The sequence below is a fragment of the Notolepis coatsorum genome (assembly GCF_963971535.1).
Source record: "Notolepis coatsorum genome assembly, contig: SCAFFOLD_119, whole genome shotgun sequence".
In the NCBI taxonomy this organism is placed as follows: domain Eukaryota; kingdom Metazoa; phylum Chordata; class Actinopteri; order Aulopiformes; family Paralepididae; genus Notolepis; species Notolepis coatsorum.
In genome coordinates this window covers 767841-788519 of record NW_028173901.1, presented here as the reverse complement: position 1 = coordinate 788519, position 20679 = coordinate 767841, and the positions used below count along the sequence as shown (strand labels likewise).

Below are 20679 nucleotides of genomic sequence, written 5' to 3'. Positions count from 1 at the left end.
AAAGTATTGCTTCTCGGCGCAGAGATCTGTCTGATGGAAAAAACAGCTTCAATCATAGTAACGCTCCGCATTTTTTGGCAGTAACGGTAACGGCGTTATTAAGATTGGAAGAGTAATCCGTTTAGATTACTCGTTACTGAAAAAACGAACGCCGTTAGTAACGCCGTTATTTATAACGCCGTTATTCCCATCACTGGATGTCACAGTATGATGTCATAATCAAACATTCTAGAACATTTGTGATGTCACAGTATGATATCATAATAGCACATTCTAGAACATTTGCGATGTCACAGTATGATGTCATAATCAAACATTCTAGAACATTTGTGATGTCACAGTATGATGTCATAATAGAACATTCTAGAACATTTGTGATGTCACAGTATGATGTCATAATAGTAGTTTCTAGAACATTTGTGATGTCACAGTATGATGTCATAATAGCACATTCTAGAACATTTGTGTACAGTATATATTCAACAATTCAGATGGAGGGTTCCCCCTCTTGGGGGGGCCCTCCAAGAGAGGAGATGATGTTTGTATTGTGATTGTATGACAAGAGGAGCAGAGAAGAAGGAGACAGAGACGATAGAAATGTGTTTTGAAGATGAGAAGAAGAAGAAGAAGAAGAGTGTAAACTTTCTCAAGTGTGGGCGAAGCAAGAATTGTGGAGGGCAGTAATACGCCACGATGCGTCTACACTGCCGGAAATTCAAATAAGAAGAAGAAGAAGAAGAAGTTCTCCAAGAGAGGAGATGGTGTTTGTATTGTGATTGTATGACAAGAGGAGCAGAGAAGAAGGAGACAGACAAGAGGAGCAGAGAAGAAGGAGACAGACACGATAGTAATGTGTTTTGAAGATGAGAAGAAGAAGAAGAAGAGGAGTGTAAACTTTCTCAAGTGTGGGCGAAGCAAGAATTGCGGAGGGCAGTAATACGCCACGATGCGTCTACACTGCCGGAAATTCAAATAAGAAGAAGAAGAAGAAGTTCTCAGATCTCAGAACACAAGTGAAGATCTCCCTTGTTGTTTCCGGCTATTTGTCTGTAAGCTTGAATATATTCTGTAGATACAATTTAAAATCCCCACATGGAAAAGGAAACAATGTCCTGTACAATCCTTAATGAGCTGCGTCTGGAGGGAAGGGTCTGTGATGTGGTTATTAAAGTCAACAGCACTGAGTTGAATGCCCACAAGGCCCTCCTGTGTGACTGCAGTGACTATTTCAGGTAAGTTTAGCTTGGTTCAGGTTAGCTTGGTTCAGGTTAGCTTGGTTCAGGTTAGCTTGGTTCAGGTTAGCTTGGTTCAGCTTAGCTTGGTTCAGGTTAGCTTGGTTAGTAAACAGATACCATACTGTACTTTTACTGTAAACAGATACTATACTGTACTTCTACTGTAAACAGATACTATACTGTACGTCTACTGTAAAAAGATACTACTTATACTGTAAAAAGATACTATACTGTACTTCTACTGTAACTGAGGGGTACAATTCCCTGACTGTATTAATCAAGTATGGTATCATTAAACCACTACCGTCTTATGTACATTATACTGGCCATACCGTACACGAGTATATCTGATGAGAACACCTCCACAATGATACGGTTTCCACACAAAGTTGTCTTTAAGTATTTATTACAGCAAAAGATACATAATATACATTGAATATTAGGAATTATATCTATTGTACTGGTAGGGGGGTTCCACCGGTTGTAAGCCAGCAGGGGGAGCAAATGTTCGAATGCAAAGTCTGGTCAGCGGGTACTCAATATAGGCTCCTGGAGGCGGTATTACTCCCTGTATCAGCGGACGAAAGGCAGCCGCTGTAATCCCAGTATGCGCGTCGCACAGGTGAAAGCCGGTCAGCCTCTCCAATAGAGACAGGCTCGAATGATGGTCCTCACGGGCAGGTCCCACAGCAGTGGGTGTAGACGATTATTCTCCGCTCCAAACAGCCTGGTCCAAAGCAATAAGAATAATAATAATCCAGCCGGAAAGGGGCTCTGCTGGCGCCGGTGTAGATCCTCCGGTGCGCGGTACTTCACATTAACTATGTTGAACTTGACGTTACTCAACCAAGCTATGATACTCCACTATCCTATTCGCACGCGGCTATAAGTGCTCTATTTAGACACACAATTGCTCACTTCACTTGGTCTTTGACTCGTAATGAAGGCTTACTAGTAAGGAGCGAACGATACGTTGAACAAACGTATTAGGATAAAACAAGACTATTTTGGGGCAATACGGGCCCACTTCACCGCACGTTGCATAGTGGGTGAGGCTTCACTTGGGTAACTCGAACTCGAACTGAACGGACTGCGGACTGAACTGAACTACTTCTGTATCCACCTGCGCCATATTTATATGTACGGGGAATAATCTAGTGCCAGCCTCCTCTCTGTCTCGTAGTCCTGGGCAGAACCGGGCATGTTGAGACAAGCCTTGACGGTAGCTTTGAACTCGACTCTGGGGGTAAAACACTGGCGCTGGTGGCACGCCATCCAATAAGAGAACGAAATATTATGGTCTGTAGTAGGTTAAAGGGATATTCCGTGTATATGTACAAAGAATACACAAGGGATATCAAACGATATACAAATATTATGCAATATATATCAATCAATAAATACATATATTCGGTTTAATCTTTGTAACATCTCCTGTAAAAAATATATACTATACTGTACTTCTACTGTAAACCGATACTATACTGTACTTCTACTGTAAACATATACTATACTGTACTTCTACTGTAAAAAGATACTATACTTCTACTGCGCTAAGACCCTATACTTCTACAGTGAAAATATATTACTACACAGGACAGAATGTTGATTACTGTTTACTCATCAGATATCTCTATACTCTACGTCCCACAGAGCCCTCTTCACTCGCTGGAGCGACTCAGAGAAAGCAGTCTACACTATCCCTGGGGTGTCCACGGGTATGATGCAGCTCATCATAGAGTACTCCTACACACGCTTTGTGCCGGTGACAGCAGAGAACGTGGAAGAGCTTCTGGTGGCTGCAGACCAGCTTCGCGTCACTGGCATAGTACGAGCATGCTCTGACTTCCTAGAGGGCCAGCTGTCTCTGGAAAACTGTGTCGGCATCTGGAGGTTCACGGACATCTACTGCTGCCCTGACCTGAGGCGCAAGGCCCATCTCTGCATCGTGTGCCACTTTGAGGAGATGTTGCACGTCTCACAGGAGTTTGTGGAGCTGTCCTCGCAGCAACTGGTGGACATCATCGAGAGGGATGACCTGAACGTGAAGAGCGAGGAGACGGTGTTCGAGGCCATCCTCCGTTGGATCGACCACTCCTGTGAGGAGCGTAAAACACACATCCCTTTGCTGCTGCCCAAGGTAACTAATTTTATTACTGTGCATTACATTAAAACAACACTAGGTTCCCTAGTACAGTGGTTCTCAAACATTTGGGTCCAAACTGTTCCCTAGCAACAGAAACCGTCTACAACCGCTGTCTAAGTTGTACCCGCTGTCTGCTTGTCTCTTCCCAGGTTCGCATGGGCTTGATGAGGCCTGACTACTTCCTGAACAACGTCCAGAACAACCCTGTGGTGAGGGACAGCCCTGACTGCAGGGCCCTCATCCTCAGCGTCCTGAACCCCCCTGGCTCCGACAGGCTCCCAAACCCCCTGATGCGTCCACGCCTGCCCCAGGAGTTCCTATTGGCCATCGGAGGCTGGTATCACTACAGTGGTGTCATGGAGGCTTACGATATCCGAGCCGGTGGATGGATGGACGTGAGTGTTGATGCGGAGCGTCCCAACGGCTACCAAGGCACCGCTTATCTCCACGGTCTGGTCTACTGCGTCGGTGGCTGGGACGTCGTACAGGCTCTCAGCAGTGTCCGCAGGTTCAACCCCGTCACTCGCAGCTGGCTGCAGGCGGCTCCCATGCACTCACGCCGCAGTCACCTCAGCGTGGTCGCGTTGGACGGCTGCATCTACGCCATGGGAGGTGGAGACGGATACGTGGTACTGAACACCGCCGAGCGCTACGAGCCTGAAACCAACCAGTGGACAGTGATCTCACCCATGCTGGAGCGCAGGAGCACCGCCGGGGCAGCAGCCCTCCAGGGCAAGGTGCGTGAAACTGAGGAACACAGGGTGGGTGGAACTGAGGGACACAGGGTGGGTGGAACTGAGGGACACATGGTGGGTGGAACTAAGGGACACATGGTGGGTGGAACTGAGGGACACAGGGTGGGTGGAACTGAGGGACACAGGGTGGGTGGAACTGAGGGACACATGGTGGGTGGAACTGAGGGACACATGGTGGGTGGAACTGAGGGATACAGGGTGGGTGGAACTGAGGGACACAGGGTGGGTGGAACTCAGGGACACAGAGTGGGTGGAACTGAGGGACACAGGGTGGGTGGAACTGAGGGACACAGGGTGGGTGGAACTGAGGGACACAGAGTGGGTGGAACTGAGGGACACATGGTGGGTGGAACTGAGGGATACAGGGTGGGTGGAACTGAGGGACACAGGGTGGGTGGAACTGAGGGACACAGAGTGGGTGGAACTGAGGGACACAGGGTGGGTGGAACTGAGGGACACAGAGTGGGTGGAACTGAGGGACACAGGGTGGGTGGAACTGAGGGACACAGGGTGGGTGGAACTGAGGGACACAGGGTGGGTGGAACTGAGGGACACAGGGTAGGTGGAACCCTAACCCTAACCCATGGTGGTAGATGTAAAAAGGAACGTTAGATCAGAAATCATAAATGTCTTTATTGCCAAGTAAGCTTGCACATACAAAAGAAGTGTCTGGGTCCTTTGGTGCATCAACATTAACAGACAATTAAAGTAGAATGAAATCAAATGGAATATATAAACTAAATTAGAATATTCTTTCTTATTACAGGTTTACATCTGTGGTGGCAGGAACGGGGCAGAGTATCTGCTCACAGCTGAGTGCTACAGCCCAGACACCAACCAGTGGACTCTGATCGCCCCCATGAGCAGCAAACGTGCCGGAGTGGGAGTCGCTGCATACGGAGGACAAGTCTATGCAGTAGGTGCACACGGAGATAAATGCTTTATACTAGATATTTGTAGATATGTATCATTTGACTTTCAATGCTTCTGTGATGCCCTCATTTCCCTAAATGGAATAATACAGTGTCTGCCAGCCTGCCTGCCTGAGCCACACACTAAAACATTCCTCTCATGTGTCCTGTCCTCAGGTGGGAGGGTGCGATGATACTGGTAGAAATTTCCTGCGTAGCGCGGAGGCCTACAGCCCCTTGACTGACTCCTGGCACGCCCTGCCCGACATGCTCACCCGCCGCAGCTACTTTGGCATCGGGGTGCTGGACGACCTGCTCTTCGTGGTCGGAGGCCTCAATGGCTTCAACCCCATCTCCAATGTGGAGCGCTACGACCAGAGCAGCGACAGGTGGACTGCAGCCGAGGACATGAAGACCAGGCGCTGTGGCCTAAACTGCTGCATAATCCATGGCCTGCCATTTAACATGAGCCAGTACGCTGCTCCCCGTGGAGGAGGAGGAGGAGGAGGAGGAGGAGGAGAAGGAGGAGGAGGAGGAGGAGGAGGAGGAGGAGGAGGAGGAGGAGGAGGAGGATTAGGAGCAGGAGGAGGATTAGGAAGAGGAGGAGGAAGAGGAGGATTAGGAGGAAGAGGAGGAGGAGGAGGAGGAAGAGGAGGAGCAGGAGGAGGAAGAGGAGGAATAGGAGCAAGAGGAGGAAGAGGAGGATTAGGAGGAAGAGGAAGGGGAGGAAGAGGAGGATGAGGAGGAAGAGGATGAGGAGGAAGATGAGGAATAGTAGGAGGATTAGGAGTAGGAGGAGGAGGAGGAAGAGGAGGAAGAGGAGTGGGAGGCAGCAGGGGATCCCTCTAAGAACCTTAAACATTTATTAGACCAAAAGAAATCCTAAGAAATTAATAAATTACTATCAGCCAAAAGTGGTGCATTTCTTTCTTCTAGTAATTCAGACAATATCGGTTTTTAGTTTGTGTAATGTAATGTAATATCTGTTTTTAGTTTGTGTAATGTAATGTAATATCTGTTTTTAGTTTGTGTAATGTAATATCTGTTTTTAGTTTGTGTAATGTAATGTAATATCTGTTTTTAGTTTGTGTAATGTAATGTAATATCTGTTTTTAGTTTGTGTAATGCACATAATATGGGAACTTTTATCCATATGGTTGAGCCTGTTAGGAATTGCACCCCCAACCCAAGCAGATTGCAGATCACTCTCTCTATATGGAGGTAAAAAAGAAAATATGGTAAAAATAATTGGCATAAAAAGGGCACTTTTTTATGAGGCACAAAAGGGCAGGTGCTTGTGCACCCGTTGGGCTCTATGTGTGCACGTGCCTGCTAGCTGTGCCCTTGAGCAAGGCACCTCAGCTTTAACCGCTCCAGTGTTAGCTGCTCAGGGGCCAGTAGTAGAGTGCCTGACCATAGTGTCTGTATACCTGTATCACTGGACATATAAATGCATATAAAATCAAATCAAATTGATTTGTAAAGCCCGAAATCACAAGTTAATGTCCCCATGGGCCGGACAAGTCTTCTTTAAACTATTCAAGAAGAAACATCCCAATAAATCAAGAACAAAAAACCCACCATGAAATCCAAAATAAATGTAAAATAAATAAATGCAACACTCCCAGACATACAAAGGTAAGGAAAAACCTAGCAATAGGAAAAAAGCACCACAGGCGATGTGGAGGAGAGAAACCTTAGAAGGGCCGTTCAAGGGGGGATCCCCCTTGGATGTCGCTGATAATAGTGTTGCTGTGGATGGGTGGAGAATAAAACAGGCAAATAGTTGGTATGTATGTACATATACGTGTAATAAAACACAAATATGTGCATGCAATATCAACTGGGTTACATAAGAACATTTTTCAAACATTTAAATATATTACAACTCTGTACATACATGTGATTAGCAGTATACTCAATAGAAGATGTATATATCTTATACCCAGCTTAATCACTATATTAATATTACTATTGCACTTTACTGTTACATTTGCAGTGGGGTTGGATGCCACCCTTATTTTCATTGTAATGTACTTATGCTGTATGATGACAATACATTTTAATGTAATCTAATCTAACTGGTACTATGACCTGAATGATGGTCCTAGAGGTCAGTGATTTGATGCTCTTTTGGTGTTTTGGCGATGGTGGCGTAAGAGAGTGCTGTCTTAACAGGTCGTGGGAAATCTCCCATATAGGCATTGGATTGGGTGGAGAGCTGGTGACTGCATGTGAATGCCCTCGTATGCCCTGTGTATGGGGACATGTCACCCATATAGAAACACACCTCACATATCTGAGATGCAAATAAATGAATAACCTTCTTAATAAATATAATATTTATATTGTAGTGGGTTCTATAGAGACATAATTCCCCATGGTATTGTTTTGATGTGTTGATGGGGCACTGTCACTTTAAGGAGGTTGGTTTTGGGTTGGGCTGAGAGGAGACGCCCTGTGTGGGGTTTCATTGATAAATGTTTGATTACTACGAGCTGTCAGAAGCTAGCCCAGCATAGTTCTGACAGCTGTCACTTGTGCTACTGCGAAATAAATGACACACGGCTTTGTGTTGTCAACTGATAGAAATTGTGCGTTTCTCTATTCCAATGATTTCTACAATATAATATATATATAAATAACTGTCTTTTACTAGTACCTTACTACTATGTACTATGTTACTATCCGTATACTACTACCTACCATGCTAATATGTCTATTATACTATGCACTCAGGGTGTAACACTCAAGTTCAACACTATTTGACGAACAATGCGAATTTAATAAAAATGTATCCAAAATGGCCACAATCGAAATCATGAATTCTTTAAAAACCTCTTAATGTTCACACAATTGCTGTGTAATATAATTTTGTATTGATATTTTAAGTTAATACTGTGTGAGGAATCAACTGGAGTTCAAATATTGATGTTTTGAATATTCTGGTATGGCAAAAATCAAATATGGCTGCAATTTCTGTATTTATTTCGAATTACGCTTCATAACTTTTATTCTATTGAACCTAGAATGGTGATGTTGGTGCCTGTACCTAGGTTTTCATGCATGAGTAATTGAATAAAAATAAAATAAACATGATTGGAGCATATCTTATAGGATATTTCACACAATGAGACAATAAATATGTGGAGAACTAGAGTTAGATATGAGAACTGTAAACAACAGTTGATTGTGAAGAACAAACGATGATTGTGAAGAACGTCCTCATCACAAGAAAGGATCTGCATCTCAGCACCAATGTCAATGCCATGCCAAAGACCTGATGGAGGTGTTGCTGAGCAATGGGAATCCCTTTGAGGAGGGCAGTAAAGACCTGGTTACATTAGACAATAAGGTGTGTGAGTCTGCGGCTGCTGCCCTATCTGTCCATCAACTCGAGTCTATGGGACAAGAGCAGTACAACAATTTCAGGAAGAGTGCTTGAATCAAATGACAGACTTCTGACAGCACCGATCAAGCGAAATAACTTACTGTTGTTCCATGAGAAGAAAACACAGAAGAAGACAGCAAATAAGCTGAGAATGCAGCACTTCAAACATCATGCAGAGCTCTATGGGAAAGCTTTTATTGTGCTAGACACAATACACGTCAAGTAGAGATATTTCTGTTGACGAGGAGTTAGTTGCGCCAGGTGTAACAAGACATTTTCTCATTCCTGTCAAATAAGTTGTTAACAGATGGACAGTTCCCAGATGACAAGAATGTCTACATCACTGCAGGTGATCAAGTCCACCATGTTGGAAACAGTCCACCAATGGACCAATGCAACCATGAGGAAGCTGACACTCGTGTCCTATAATACATCTCCTCCACGCCCTCTAAACATCATCACTTGGGAGGGTGCATACTGGAGATACAGATGTTTGTCGTAATCCTTCTGACTAATTTCCATCACATCAAGCCACTAACAGATACACACCCACTCAGGGACGTGCACAGGACTTTAGAGGGGCAGGTGCTCAAAGGCTGAAAAGGGCACTATACCTGTGTGTCTTAACCGAGCGCGCGTAGCACACAAGCCCGATTTTTATGGGCCCTTTTCGGGCGGGGGGTCCCCTTTTTATGCTTTTTGGGGGGTTTTGGTGATCAAATATTGAATATTGAACTATAATAATCAGTGCAGGAGCTCACTTATCCTTGAAAGACACTTTTATCACTGACTTCAAAGGCCCATACATCTCCATAAATGTTCAGGGGGGGGAGGGAATAAGAGCTTACCCTACAGACCCCAAGAAGTGCTGTATATTCTGTATTGTTTAATATAAATGCATTTTTTATTCCAATCCCGATTTGTATTTGAGATTCCCAAATCCCATCGGACTTGACTTCTTCGTGTCCCTCAGTGAGTGTAATACCAGCATTCAACTGTATGCGCCACAGCGGTTTCTATCATCATCATCATCACTGGTAAACAAGAATACCCTGAAGACTCTAGCAGGAGCACTCATTCAAGGGTACTACGACTATGCTTGCACCTCATGGTACCAAAGCACCTCAAAGGCGCTAAAAACAAAATTACAAACATCTCAAAACAAACTGGTCAGACTACTGCTTGACCTTACTCCTAGAACCCACCTCACCCCTGCCCACTTTGACAACCTAGGATGGCTTAGAGTAGACGACAGAGTACAGCAACTTGCAATGGGCCTGGTCTACAAGATACACTACACGACCAAGGTACCCATGTACATGACAAAATACTTCCCAAAGGTCAGTGAATACCACGATCACAACACCAGAGGGAGCTCCACAAATCATGTTAAACCCAGATTCGGCTCAAACAAGGGACTAAACACGTTTCGCAATTATGCCACATCAATGTGGAACGCCCTACCCAAAGCTGTAAAGGAATGTGAATCACTACCCACTTTCAAAAACACTCTCAAAAAACACCTAAGGGAGACTGCAACTCGAAACTGGCCCCTGTAAATGTCCGAACACAACCCCCTCCAATGTACAGTAAATTACCAAGTATGGTCTTGTCAATAATCCAATGTACAGTGTTGTTTGTACAGTTGTACAGTGTCCCCCACCCACCCCTCCTACCCAACCCCCCCCACTCCTACCCAACCCCCCCCCCCCCCCCCCACTCCTACCCAACCCCCCCCCCCACCCACCCAACCACCTCCAATGTACAGTCCCCCCCCACCCCCACCTACCCAATCCAATGTACAGTTTCTACGCCTAATGTATATACTCTTTTCTTTCTGGACTCTTTTTGTATCACAAACAGTACTGTAATTGCAAATCTGGTATGTCATAAATGTATAGATGTAGCAGTACTGTCTATCTGTATGTCATATATGTTACGATGAATTGAAAATGGGGGACCCTGATGTAAACAAGACGAAAGTCTTTCTCTGGTCTGCATCCCCTTAACAATTGTATGTATTGAGCCGTACTGTACTGTACCCATTCTGCAATCTGTTAATAAAGTTTTCATTCATTCATTCATTCACCCACGCTATGCATAAAATATATAGGTCCGCGGAGAGGCACGCTGAGGAGGCCGTGCAATGGAATATGGGGCATCTCTCTCTCTCTTTACCTAATATTTTTATTCTATCCTGACATTTTTCAGTACTATATGCGTAACGAAATATATATATTTTTATTTTTCAAAAAGGCACTTTTTAAATGAGGCTCAAAAAGGCAGGTGCTCAAGCACCCCTTGGGCTCTATGTGTGCACGTGCCTGCCAACAGACTTTACAATAACCATCAGTTCTACTGTAACCAACAGACTTTACAATAACCATAAGTTCTACTGTAACCAGGCCAACAGACTTTACAATAACCATCAGTTCTACTGTGACCAACAGACTTTACAATAACCATCAGTCTACTGTAACCAACAGACTTTACAATAACCATCAGTCTACTGTAACCAACAGACTTTACAATAACCATCAGTTCTACTGTAACCAACAGACTTTACAATAACCATCAGTCTACTGTAACCAACAGACTTTACAATAACCATCAGTCTACTGTAACCAGGCCAACAGACTTTACAATAACCATCAGTTCTACTGTAACCAACAGACTTTACAATAACCATCAGTCTAAGATGGCGCCGCTACGACCGGCTGCCTGTCTGTGCGCTCCGTCGAGACTGTGCTTACTTTTGTTAATATTTATAGTTTTAAGAGTTTTGTCTGTACCAACAGTAGGTGCATTTAATATGTATGACCGTCAGTCACTTATAGACATTGGATTACGGGAAATTTACCGACTGGATTACTCTCTGGATCAGCTCTCTGAACCAAAACAATGGCCTGTTGAGATCTTGAGGACATCAGGACCGGATCTCGCCCCCAGAGACAAAGGAATCAGACGGCGAGGGAAGAGAGCTGGGATCCGTAACAGGCTGAGATCCAGACGCCACCGAACACCACTGCCCAGTATATTGCTAGCCAATGTACAATCAATTGACAATAAACTGGATGACATCCGAGCAAGGATTCAATATCAAAGAGACGTTAGGGACTGCAACGTTCTCTGCTTCACCGAAACGTGGCTCACACCGGAGGTTCCAGACCACGCAATCCAACCAGCCGATCACTTCTTTATCCATCGCAAGGATCGGACAGCAGAGTCCGGTAAACAACGTGGAGGAGGTATTGCCTTCATGTTTAACAAAAATTGGAGCGATCCAACTAACGTGAAGGAATTATCCAACCACTGCTCCCAGAACTGGAATATATAACCATCAAGTGTCGTCCTTTCTTCCTCCCGAGGGAGTTAACGGCGATCGTCCTGATCGGAGTGTATATTCCACCGCAAGCCAGTAACAACGTTGCGCTCTCCAGACTCCACGACGAGGTAAATAGAATACAAGTGGCGAACGTTAACGCCGCCATTTTGGTGCTGGGCGATTTCAATAGCGCCAATCTGAGAAAGGTATTACCTGACTTCTATCAGCATGTGACTTGCAACACCAGAGGCGGTAACATCCTAGATCACTGTTACACACAATTTAAAGGTGGCTACAAGGCTCATTCTGATAGTGGCTTTGGTAAATCAGATCACGCGTCAATCTTTCTTTCACCAATGTACAAAACAAAAGTACTCCTGTAGTCTCGCGAGAGGTGCAGAAATGGGATTTGACGTCAGAGGAGACGCTCCGGTCTGCGTTTCACTGCAAAGACTGGAATGTGTTCCGCGACACAGATAACATTAATGTCTACACGGAGACAGTGGTGGACTATGTTTGTACTATGGTGGAAGAAACAATCCCCACTACCAAAATGAGAGTTTACCCAAATCAAAAACCCTGGGTAGACAAATCCGTCCGTGAAGCTCTGAGAGAGCGCACCAAAGCATACAACGACGGCCTAGTGGCAGGCAACATGAATGACCACAAGGTGGCGCGATACAACGTAAGGAGGACAGTGTCAGAGGCCAAACGGCGCTACAGAGATAAAATTGAACTCCAGTTTGAACAAGCTGACTCTAGAGCTATGTGGCAGGGGCTCAAAACGATGACAGACTACAAAGGCGCCCCCCTCAAACTGAACAGTGACATCTCCTTAGCAAATGACCTCAATACCTTCTATGCGAGGTTTGATGCTGGTAATAACAACACCAGCTCACAAGCCACGGAAATGGGGGGGGGGGGTCGGCTGCTGATGGAGGCGCAGTGTTCAGGGTAACAGAGCATGAGGTGAGGCAGACCTTTAAAAAAGTGAATATCAGGAAGGCAGCAGGTCCGGACGGCATCCCCGGCCGCGTCCTAAAAGTCTGTGCCGACCAACTGGCCCCAGTATTCACTGACATATTTAACCTGTCTTTAGAACAGGCTGTCATCCCCACCTGCCTGAAGAAGTCCACTATTATCCCTGTACCCAAGAAAGCCAAGCCTGCTTGCCTCAACGACTCCCGCCCTGTAGCTCTCACCTCCATAGCCATGAAGTGCTTTGAGAAGCTAGTAAAGGGCTACATCTGCTCCTCCCTCCCCATCAACATGGACCCCCTGCAATTTGCATACCGCCCCAACAGGTCCACGGAGGACGCCATAGCCCATGTGCTGCACACAGCAGCATCACACCTGGACAAGAGGCAGGGGAACTATGTGAGAATGCTATTCATCGACTACAGCTCGGCATTCAATACCATAGTCCCCTCCATACTCATAGCCAAGCTCAGGGACCTGGGCTTGAACTATGACCTCTGCCAGTGGGTCTTGGACTTCCTGACTGGCAGACCCCAGGTGGTGAGAGCAGGCAACTGCACCTCCTCATCCATCACCCTCAACATAGGGGCCCCCCAGGGCTGTGTTCTGAGTCCCCTCCTCTACTCCCTGTACACACACGACTGTGTGGCTCAGCGGAGTAGCAATACAATCATCAAATTTGCTGACGACACAGTGGTGGTGGGCCTGATCTCTGCCAACGACGAGAGGGCCTACCTGGAAGAGGTCAAGGTCCTGGCGGGATGGTGCCAGGAAAACAGCCTCTCCCTGAACGTCAGCAAAACAAAGGAGATGATTGTGGACTTCAGGAGGTCGGGGGTCAAGGACTACAGCCCCCTCAGCATCGACGGGGCACCGGTTGAGAGAGTCAACAGCTTTAAGTACCTCGGAGCCTACATATCCGAGGACTTGACATGGACCACACACATTGACAGTGTTGTGAAGAAGGCACGACAACGCCTCTACTTCCTCAGGCGCCTAAGGAAGTTCCAAGTCAGTCAGAAGATCCTTAAGAACTTCTACTCATGTACAATAGAGAGCATCTTGACCGGCAACATCACCTCCTGGTTTGGGAATAGCACTGCACAAGACCGAAGCAGACTACAAAGAGTGACACGTTCAGCCGAACGCACAATTGGAGGGGGGCTCCCCACCCTCCAGAACATTTACAACAAGCGTTGCAAGGGCAAGGCTAAGAGAATCATTAAAGACTCCAGTCACCCGAACAACTGCCTCTTTGAACTGCTGCGGTCAGGCAAGCGATACCGGAGTCTCAAGGCGAGCACAGAAAGACTCAGAAGAAGCTTCTATCCCCAGGCCATCAGGCTGCTAAACGAACAATGAATGAACACTACACAACAACAACCACCAAACGCACATAGCACACACATCCACACGCACACACTCACTTTAAACAAACACACTGTAGCACCCACTCCACACACTTTATAGCACACACCCACTTTAAACAAACACACTGTAGCACCCACTCCCCACACTTTATATTTATTGATGAAGGATTGCACTACAACTCGTACACCTTACTGTAAATTGTACCTAAATTGTACCTCATCCCATTTCTGCTTTGCACTAGATAGTACTGTACATTAGTACACTGCATAGTATTGTATATTATATGGTAACTCAGAACATTGTACATATGTCTATACCGAACACTGTGACCTCATTTTCTTCTTCTAAATTACATGCTATACTATGTTATTTGATACTATCTTGTCTAGCACAGTCTCTGGAGCGTAACAGTAAGAAGCATTTTGTATGAAAGTATTCTGTACTTCTGTATGACAACTATTAAAGAAACTTGAACTTGAAACTCTACTGTAACCAACAGACTTTACAATAACCATCAGTCTACTGTAACCAACAGACTTTACAATAACCATCAGTTCTACTGTAACCAACAGACTTTACAATAACCATCAGTTCTACTGTAACCAACAGACTTTACAATAACCATCAGTCTACTGTAACCAACAGACTTTACAATAACCATCAGTCTACTGTAACCAACAGACTTTACAATAACCATCAGTTCTACTGTAACCAACAGACTTTACAATAACCATCAGTTCTACTGTAACCAACAAACTTTACAATAACCATCAGTTCTACTGTGACCAACAGACTTTACAATAACCATCAGTTCTACTGTAACCAACAGACTTTACAATAACCATCAGTTCTACTGTAACCAACATACTTTACAATAACCATCAGTTCTACTGTAACCAACAGACTTTACAATAACCATCAGTTCTACTGTAACCAACAGACTTTACAATAACCATCAGTTCTACTGTGAGGCCAACAGACTTGTAGTTGTGGCTTCGAGGGTCTAGCGCTGTCTTCACACTGCAGGCCTTAGTGCTCAGATCAGGTTCCAGTGTGACCCTGACCCTGACCCTGACCCATGAACCCTGACCCTGACCCTAACCCATGAACTGGTCTCCTGAACTGACCTGCATGATGAACAATAAAGAACGTGGACGTAAACATGGACACTGAAGTCACAGTTCATGGTTTAATTCATAAGTTGATGTGCAGTGGAGGCTGATTCATGAGCAGATCATAATGGATAACAAACCAGAGCAAATTGAAATGCTATTTGGCCCTAAACAGAGAGTACACAGTGGCAGAATACCTGAGCACTGTGACTGACCCAAAACTAAGAAGATCCTTGACTAGGTACAGACTCAGCGAGCACAGCCTAGCCATCGAGAAAGACCGCCATAGGCAGACCTGGCTCCCAAGAGAAGACATACTGTGCACCCACTGCACACAAGATGAGGTGGAAACCGAGCTACACTTCTTAACAACCTGCCCACTATACCAAGACATCAGAGACATATACTTCAACCTGCCCACTATACCAAGACATCAGAGACATATACTTCAACCTGCCCACTATACCAAGACATCAGAGACATATACTTCAACCTGCCCACTATACCAAGACATCAGAGACATATACTTCAACCTGCCCACTATACCAAGACATCAGAGACATATACTTCAACCTGCCCACTCTACCAAGACATCAGAGACATATACTTCAACCTGCCCACTATACCAAGACATCAGAGACATATACTTCAACCTGCCAACTATACGAAGACATCAGAGACATATACTTCAACCTGCCCACTATACCAAGACATCAGAGACATATACTTCAACCTGCCCACTATACCAATACATCAGAGACATATACTTCAACCTGCCCACTATACCAAGACATCAGAGACATATACTTCAACCTGCCCACTATACCAAGACATCAGAGACATATACTTCAACCTGCCCACTATACCAAGACATCAGAGACATATACTTCAACCTGCCCACTATACCAAGACATCAGAGACATATACTTCAACCTGCCAACTATACGAAGACATCAGAGACATATACTTCAACCTGCCCACTATACCAAGACATCAGAGACATATACTTCAACCTGCCCACTATACCAAGACATCAGAGACATATACTTCAACCTGCCCACTATACCAAGACATCAGAGACATATACTTCAACCTGCCCACTATACCAAGACATCAGAGACATATACTTCAACCTGCCCACTATACCAAGACATCAGAGACATATACTTCAACCTGCCCACTATACCAAGACATCAGAGACATATACTTCAACCTGCCCACTATACCAAGACATCAGAGACATATACTTCAACCTGCCCACTATACCAAGACATCAGAGACATATACTTCAACCTGCCCACTATACCAAGACATCAGAGACATATACTTCAACCTGCCCACTATACCAAGACATCAGAGACATATACTTCAACCTGCCCACTATACCAAGACATCAGAGACATATACTTCAACCTGCCCACTATACCAAGACATCAGAGACATATACTTCAACCTGCCCACTATACCAAGACATCAGAGACATATACTTCCCACAAATTGCAAACACCCAAAGAGACTTTGAAAACATGGACAATAACTCAAAACTCCCATACCTACTGGGAGAAATACAACAATGTGCAAACACAGCAGCAAGATTTGTGAGCTGCTGTGACAAGAAAAGGACATCCAACGGAATACAACCACCATAAAGACAATCATAAAAAAAGTTCCTTCTGTACTGATTTCTTCTGATTTCATGTGTGTGTGTGTGTGGTTGTGTGTGTGTGTGTGTGTGTGTGTGTGGTTGTGTGACCTTGCAGATGTATGTGTTGCAATGCATTCGCTTGGATTAAACTAAGAGACAAGACCATCTTTTATTACTAAATCTTTTATTTTGTACAATGTCAATAAGATTGATCTGACAGTAAGACATTTCAATAAAACTGAATCCCACACGGTACTATAGGCCGCCCTGTCTAAAGCAAACTGTGTGGACTCACTGCACACATTTCTGTTTGTAAAGTTCTCTCATTGGATGCACCTACCTGTCACTCAGGATGAGTGACAGCACCTACCTGTCACTCAGGATGAGTGACAGCACCTACCTGTCAGTCAGGATGAGTGACAGCATCATCAGGATGCACCTACCTGTCAGTCAGGATGAGTGACAGCATCATCAGGATGCACCTACCTGTCAGTCAGGATGAGTGACAGCACCTACCTGTCAGTCAGGATGAGTGACAGCATCTTTATGAAATGTGGCCCCATTGTTTCCTTCTAGGTTGATCACATGATCACAGCACCAGGAAACATTACACCGGGAAACTGGAGACCTGAGCCAATGAGAGACCATTGTTTGTCTTGATGCCTTGTCAGTGGGCAGGGGGAGGGGGAGGGGGGGGCAGAGGGGGAGGGGGGGGGGGCAGAGGGGGGGGGGGGGTCTGCGCTGCTCCCAGAAGAAAGGGCTCACCATCCAATCACCGGGGAGAAGAGAACTAGTCTTGCAGAAATCTCTCGATCTCTAGAACACATTGACACATTTCACAAGTGTCAAGGAATTGAGGACTTTTTAATTGATATATATATATATAATCTTTTTAATATTTTTTTATTTATTTTTTTGACTGGATAGAAATTATTTGGTACCAAATCTGTGTAACTAATCCAACGGTTGCTGCAGAAAATCTATTACACATAATTGAGTTTGAGAATGACCATCATATTTCCTTAACTGAATCCTTTTTGGACACTTGAATTGCACAGAGCAAGTTGCACCCTTACTTACAATTCATGATGAATTGAAAATGGGGGACCCTGTTGTAAACAAGACGAAAGTCTTTCTCTGGTCTGCATCCCCTTAACAATATTGTGTGTATTGAGCTGTACTGTATTGTACCCATTCTGCAATCTGGTAATACAATGTTCATTCAATCAATCTGCACGAAAACATAAACGTTGTTATTTTGCTACCTTTACGATTAATTGCGAATATTTTCATGTTGAGCTATAGATTGTGGATAAATACGCACAGAAAGCTACACCATGCCAACGTTAATGCTTTATTTATCTAAAACGAGCCGATTTAGAAATGGTCAATGGGGAAATACATTAAGTGGAACAGAGGGTGGAACAGGGAAAAATGAAAATGACGTAACCACTACACCTCCCTATACACAGCACTGTCTGAGGCAGGTCATTGTGCTTTTCCTATTGTGTGCATATTTTAAGATTTTCTTTCTTATATTAAAATATATTTCGTTTTCAAGAATTTGTAAGGGATAGGCAAAAATAAGCATGTGCTTCAGCCTATTCCTTTTTTTTAGGTCATTGATTTTGGATTTTGTGTGTGAGCTTGCCTTGAATACATTTGTGATTTCTTTTTTGTAAACAAGACCGAAAAATAAACTTCATTCGTTTGTTCATTCATTCATTCATTCATTCATTCATTCATTCATTCATTCATTGCTGCATGTATCCGCTTCAAGGCCCTCGACCTAGCATACCGTGCGGCAAAGGGAACCGCTCCCGCCTACCTCCGGTCAGTGGTCTCTAACTACACACCCTCAAGACCCCTACGCTCTGCATCTTCTAACTACACACCCTCAAGACCCCTACGGTCTGCATCTTCTAACTACACACCCTCCAGACCCCTCCGCTCTGCATCTTCTGGCCGCCTCAGACCCACTCCTATCTGAGCTCCGGGAGGGTCATCAAGGAGAAGCCGCCTATTCTCAGTCCTCGCCCCACAATGGTGGAATGAACTACCCACCCCAGTTAGGAGCCAAAACACGTCCAATCTTTCGCCGTCGACTAAAGACGCACTTCTTCAACAATTATCTGAAATGAAAATAATTATTTTTTAAATCTAACCCTAACTAACCGTACTGTCATGCACTTGTCCTAATAAACTAACCTACACTGTAGCACTCAACACTCTGATGAACATTGTTACTCAGCTGATAGAGTTGTGCCCTTCCTGATGACTTGTCGTACAGAACTTGTAAGTCGCTTTGGATAAAAGTGTTTCAGCTAAATGACTAAATGTAAATGTAAATGTAAATTGTTATCATCATTATTATTATTCATATTATTATTCATATTCATATTATTATTATTATTAGTAGTAATAGTAGTAGTAGTAGTAGTAGTAGTAGTAGTAGTAGTAGTAGTAGTAGTAGTAGTAGTAGTAGTAGTAGTAGTAGTAGTAGTAGTAGTAGTAGTAGTAGTAGTAGTAGTATTACAACATCATCATCATTTCTAAATTGGGAATTGATTGAAAGGTCCATGGGACGTTTTAGTTGGAAATCCATTACTGTATGTAGACTATACTCATGTCAGATATTGATTACATAAATGTGTAATGAGTGTTGATTTTCCATCCATGTCACAATGGGTCTGTTATGTAAACTCTACTCTATTAGGCTGTCAGACATGTTGACATGTTGACATCGGTTGACGGTTTGAATACTTGGACTCACGTGGCAGAGACGCAGTCATTTCATCCCAATATGAATTGAAAATGGGGGACCCTGATGTAAACAAGACAAACGTCTTTCTCAGGTCTGCATCCCCTTAACAATTGTGTGTATTGAGCCGTACTGTATTGTACACATTCTGCAATCTGTTAAATAAAGTTTTCATTCATTCATTCATTCATTGATTCATAGCATAAATCTGCAGTGCATTAGGTCCTATTTTCCGTATGTTACTTTATGTTCCGTATCGCTGCTGTCGGGACAAAACCTCATAACTCCATTTTTTTAATATTTTTTTTTTTATATAAATCAACTCCGTAGATCATCCTCCATATGCGTGTGTGGGTTTTACAAAGTTTAAACAATGGGAAAGCATTAAACCGATCATCTGTCTAAACCTCCTAACTCTATTCACCCTCAAATCTGTGTTAGTTTTTTTCATCTGCTGAAAAGTTGGGTTTTTGGAGTTATGAGGTTTTGTCCCGACAGCAGCGGTATGTTACTTTAAGTTTCTAGTGTCCTATATTATGTTACTTTGTTTCTCGCATGCGCAGTAGTGCACCGCACAGTACAGGCCCCCAACGCACAGTACAGGCCCCCAACGCACAGTACAGGCCCCCACCGCACAGTACAGGCCCCCACCGCACAGTACAGGCCCCTCCTATCTATGTATGGGGCTGCGGCACTGCAGATATACCCTACTCTTTCATCTCGCAAATGGCAAGTTCTCGCTCGTGACGTCACGACCATTACGTCACCAGCAGCAGCAGCAGGGAGGCTCGCGCCGCTCCGCGTCTCATCAGTGGACCAGACAGTCACACATGGACGTCGCGAGCGCGTATTTTACCTGATAGACTTTATTATAAACAACAAGGAATGTACCAACTATTTGTTTTTCTTTTGGGATATTGTTTTCCTGCCTCTGGTATATATAATGCCTCTCTAAAAACATGGCACAATAATAAAGTACAAAATATGATTATCTTCCACCTGCACTGATTTGTGCGGGGGGGGGGGGGGGGGTTACCGTTACACGAACG

General features: G+C 44.4%; 1 protein-coding gene across 1 annotated transcript in view; it reads left to right on the top strand.

Annotated features, from left to right (window-relative positions):
- Positions 1-3770: 3770 nt before the first annotated feature.
- The window catches only part of LOC311247668 (GDNF family receptor alpha-1-like), a gene marked incomplete at both ends in the record, with an annotated part of 82026 nt that continues 65117 nt past the window's right edge, over positions 3771-20679 (top strand). The window contains one exon of the mRNA XM_084338681.1: positions 3771-3889. Coding sequence (XP_084194807.1) covers positions 3771-3889 — 119 coding nt within the window. The remainder of the gene's footprint in view (positions 3890-20679) is intronic.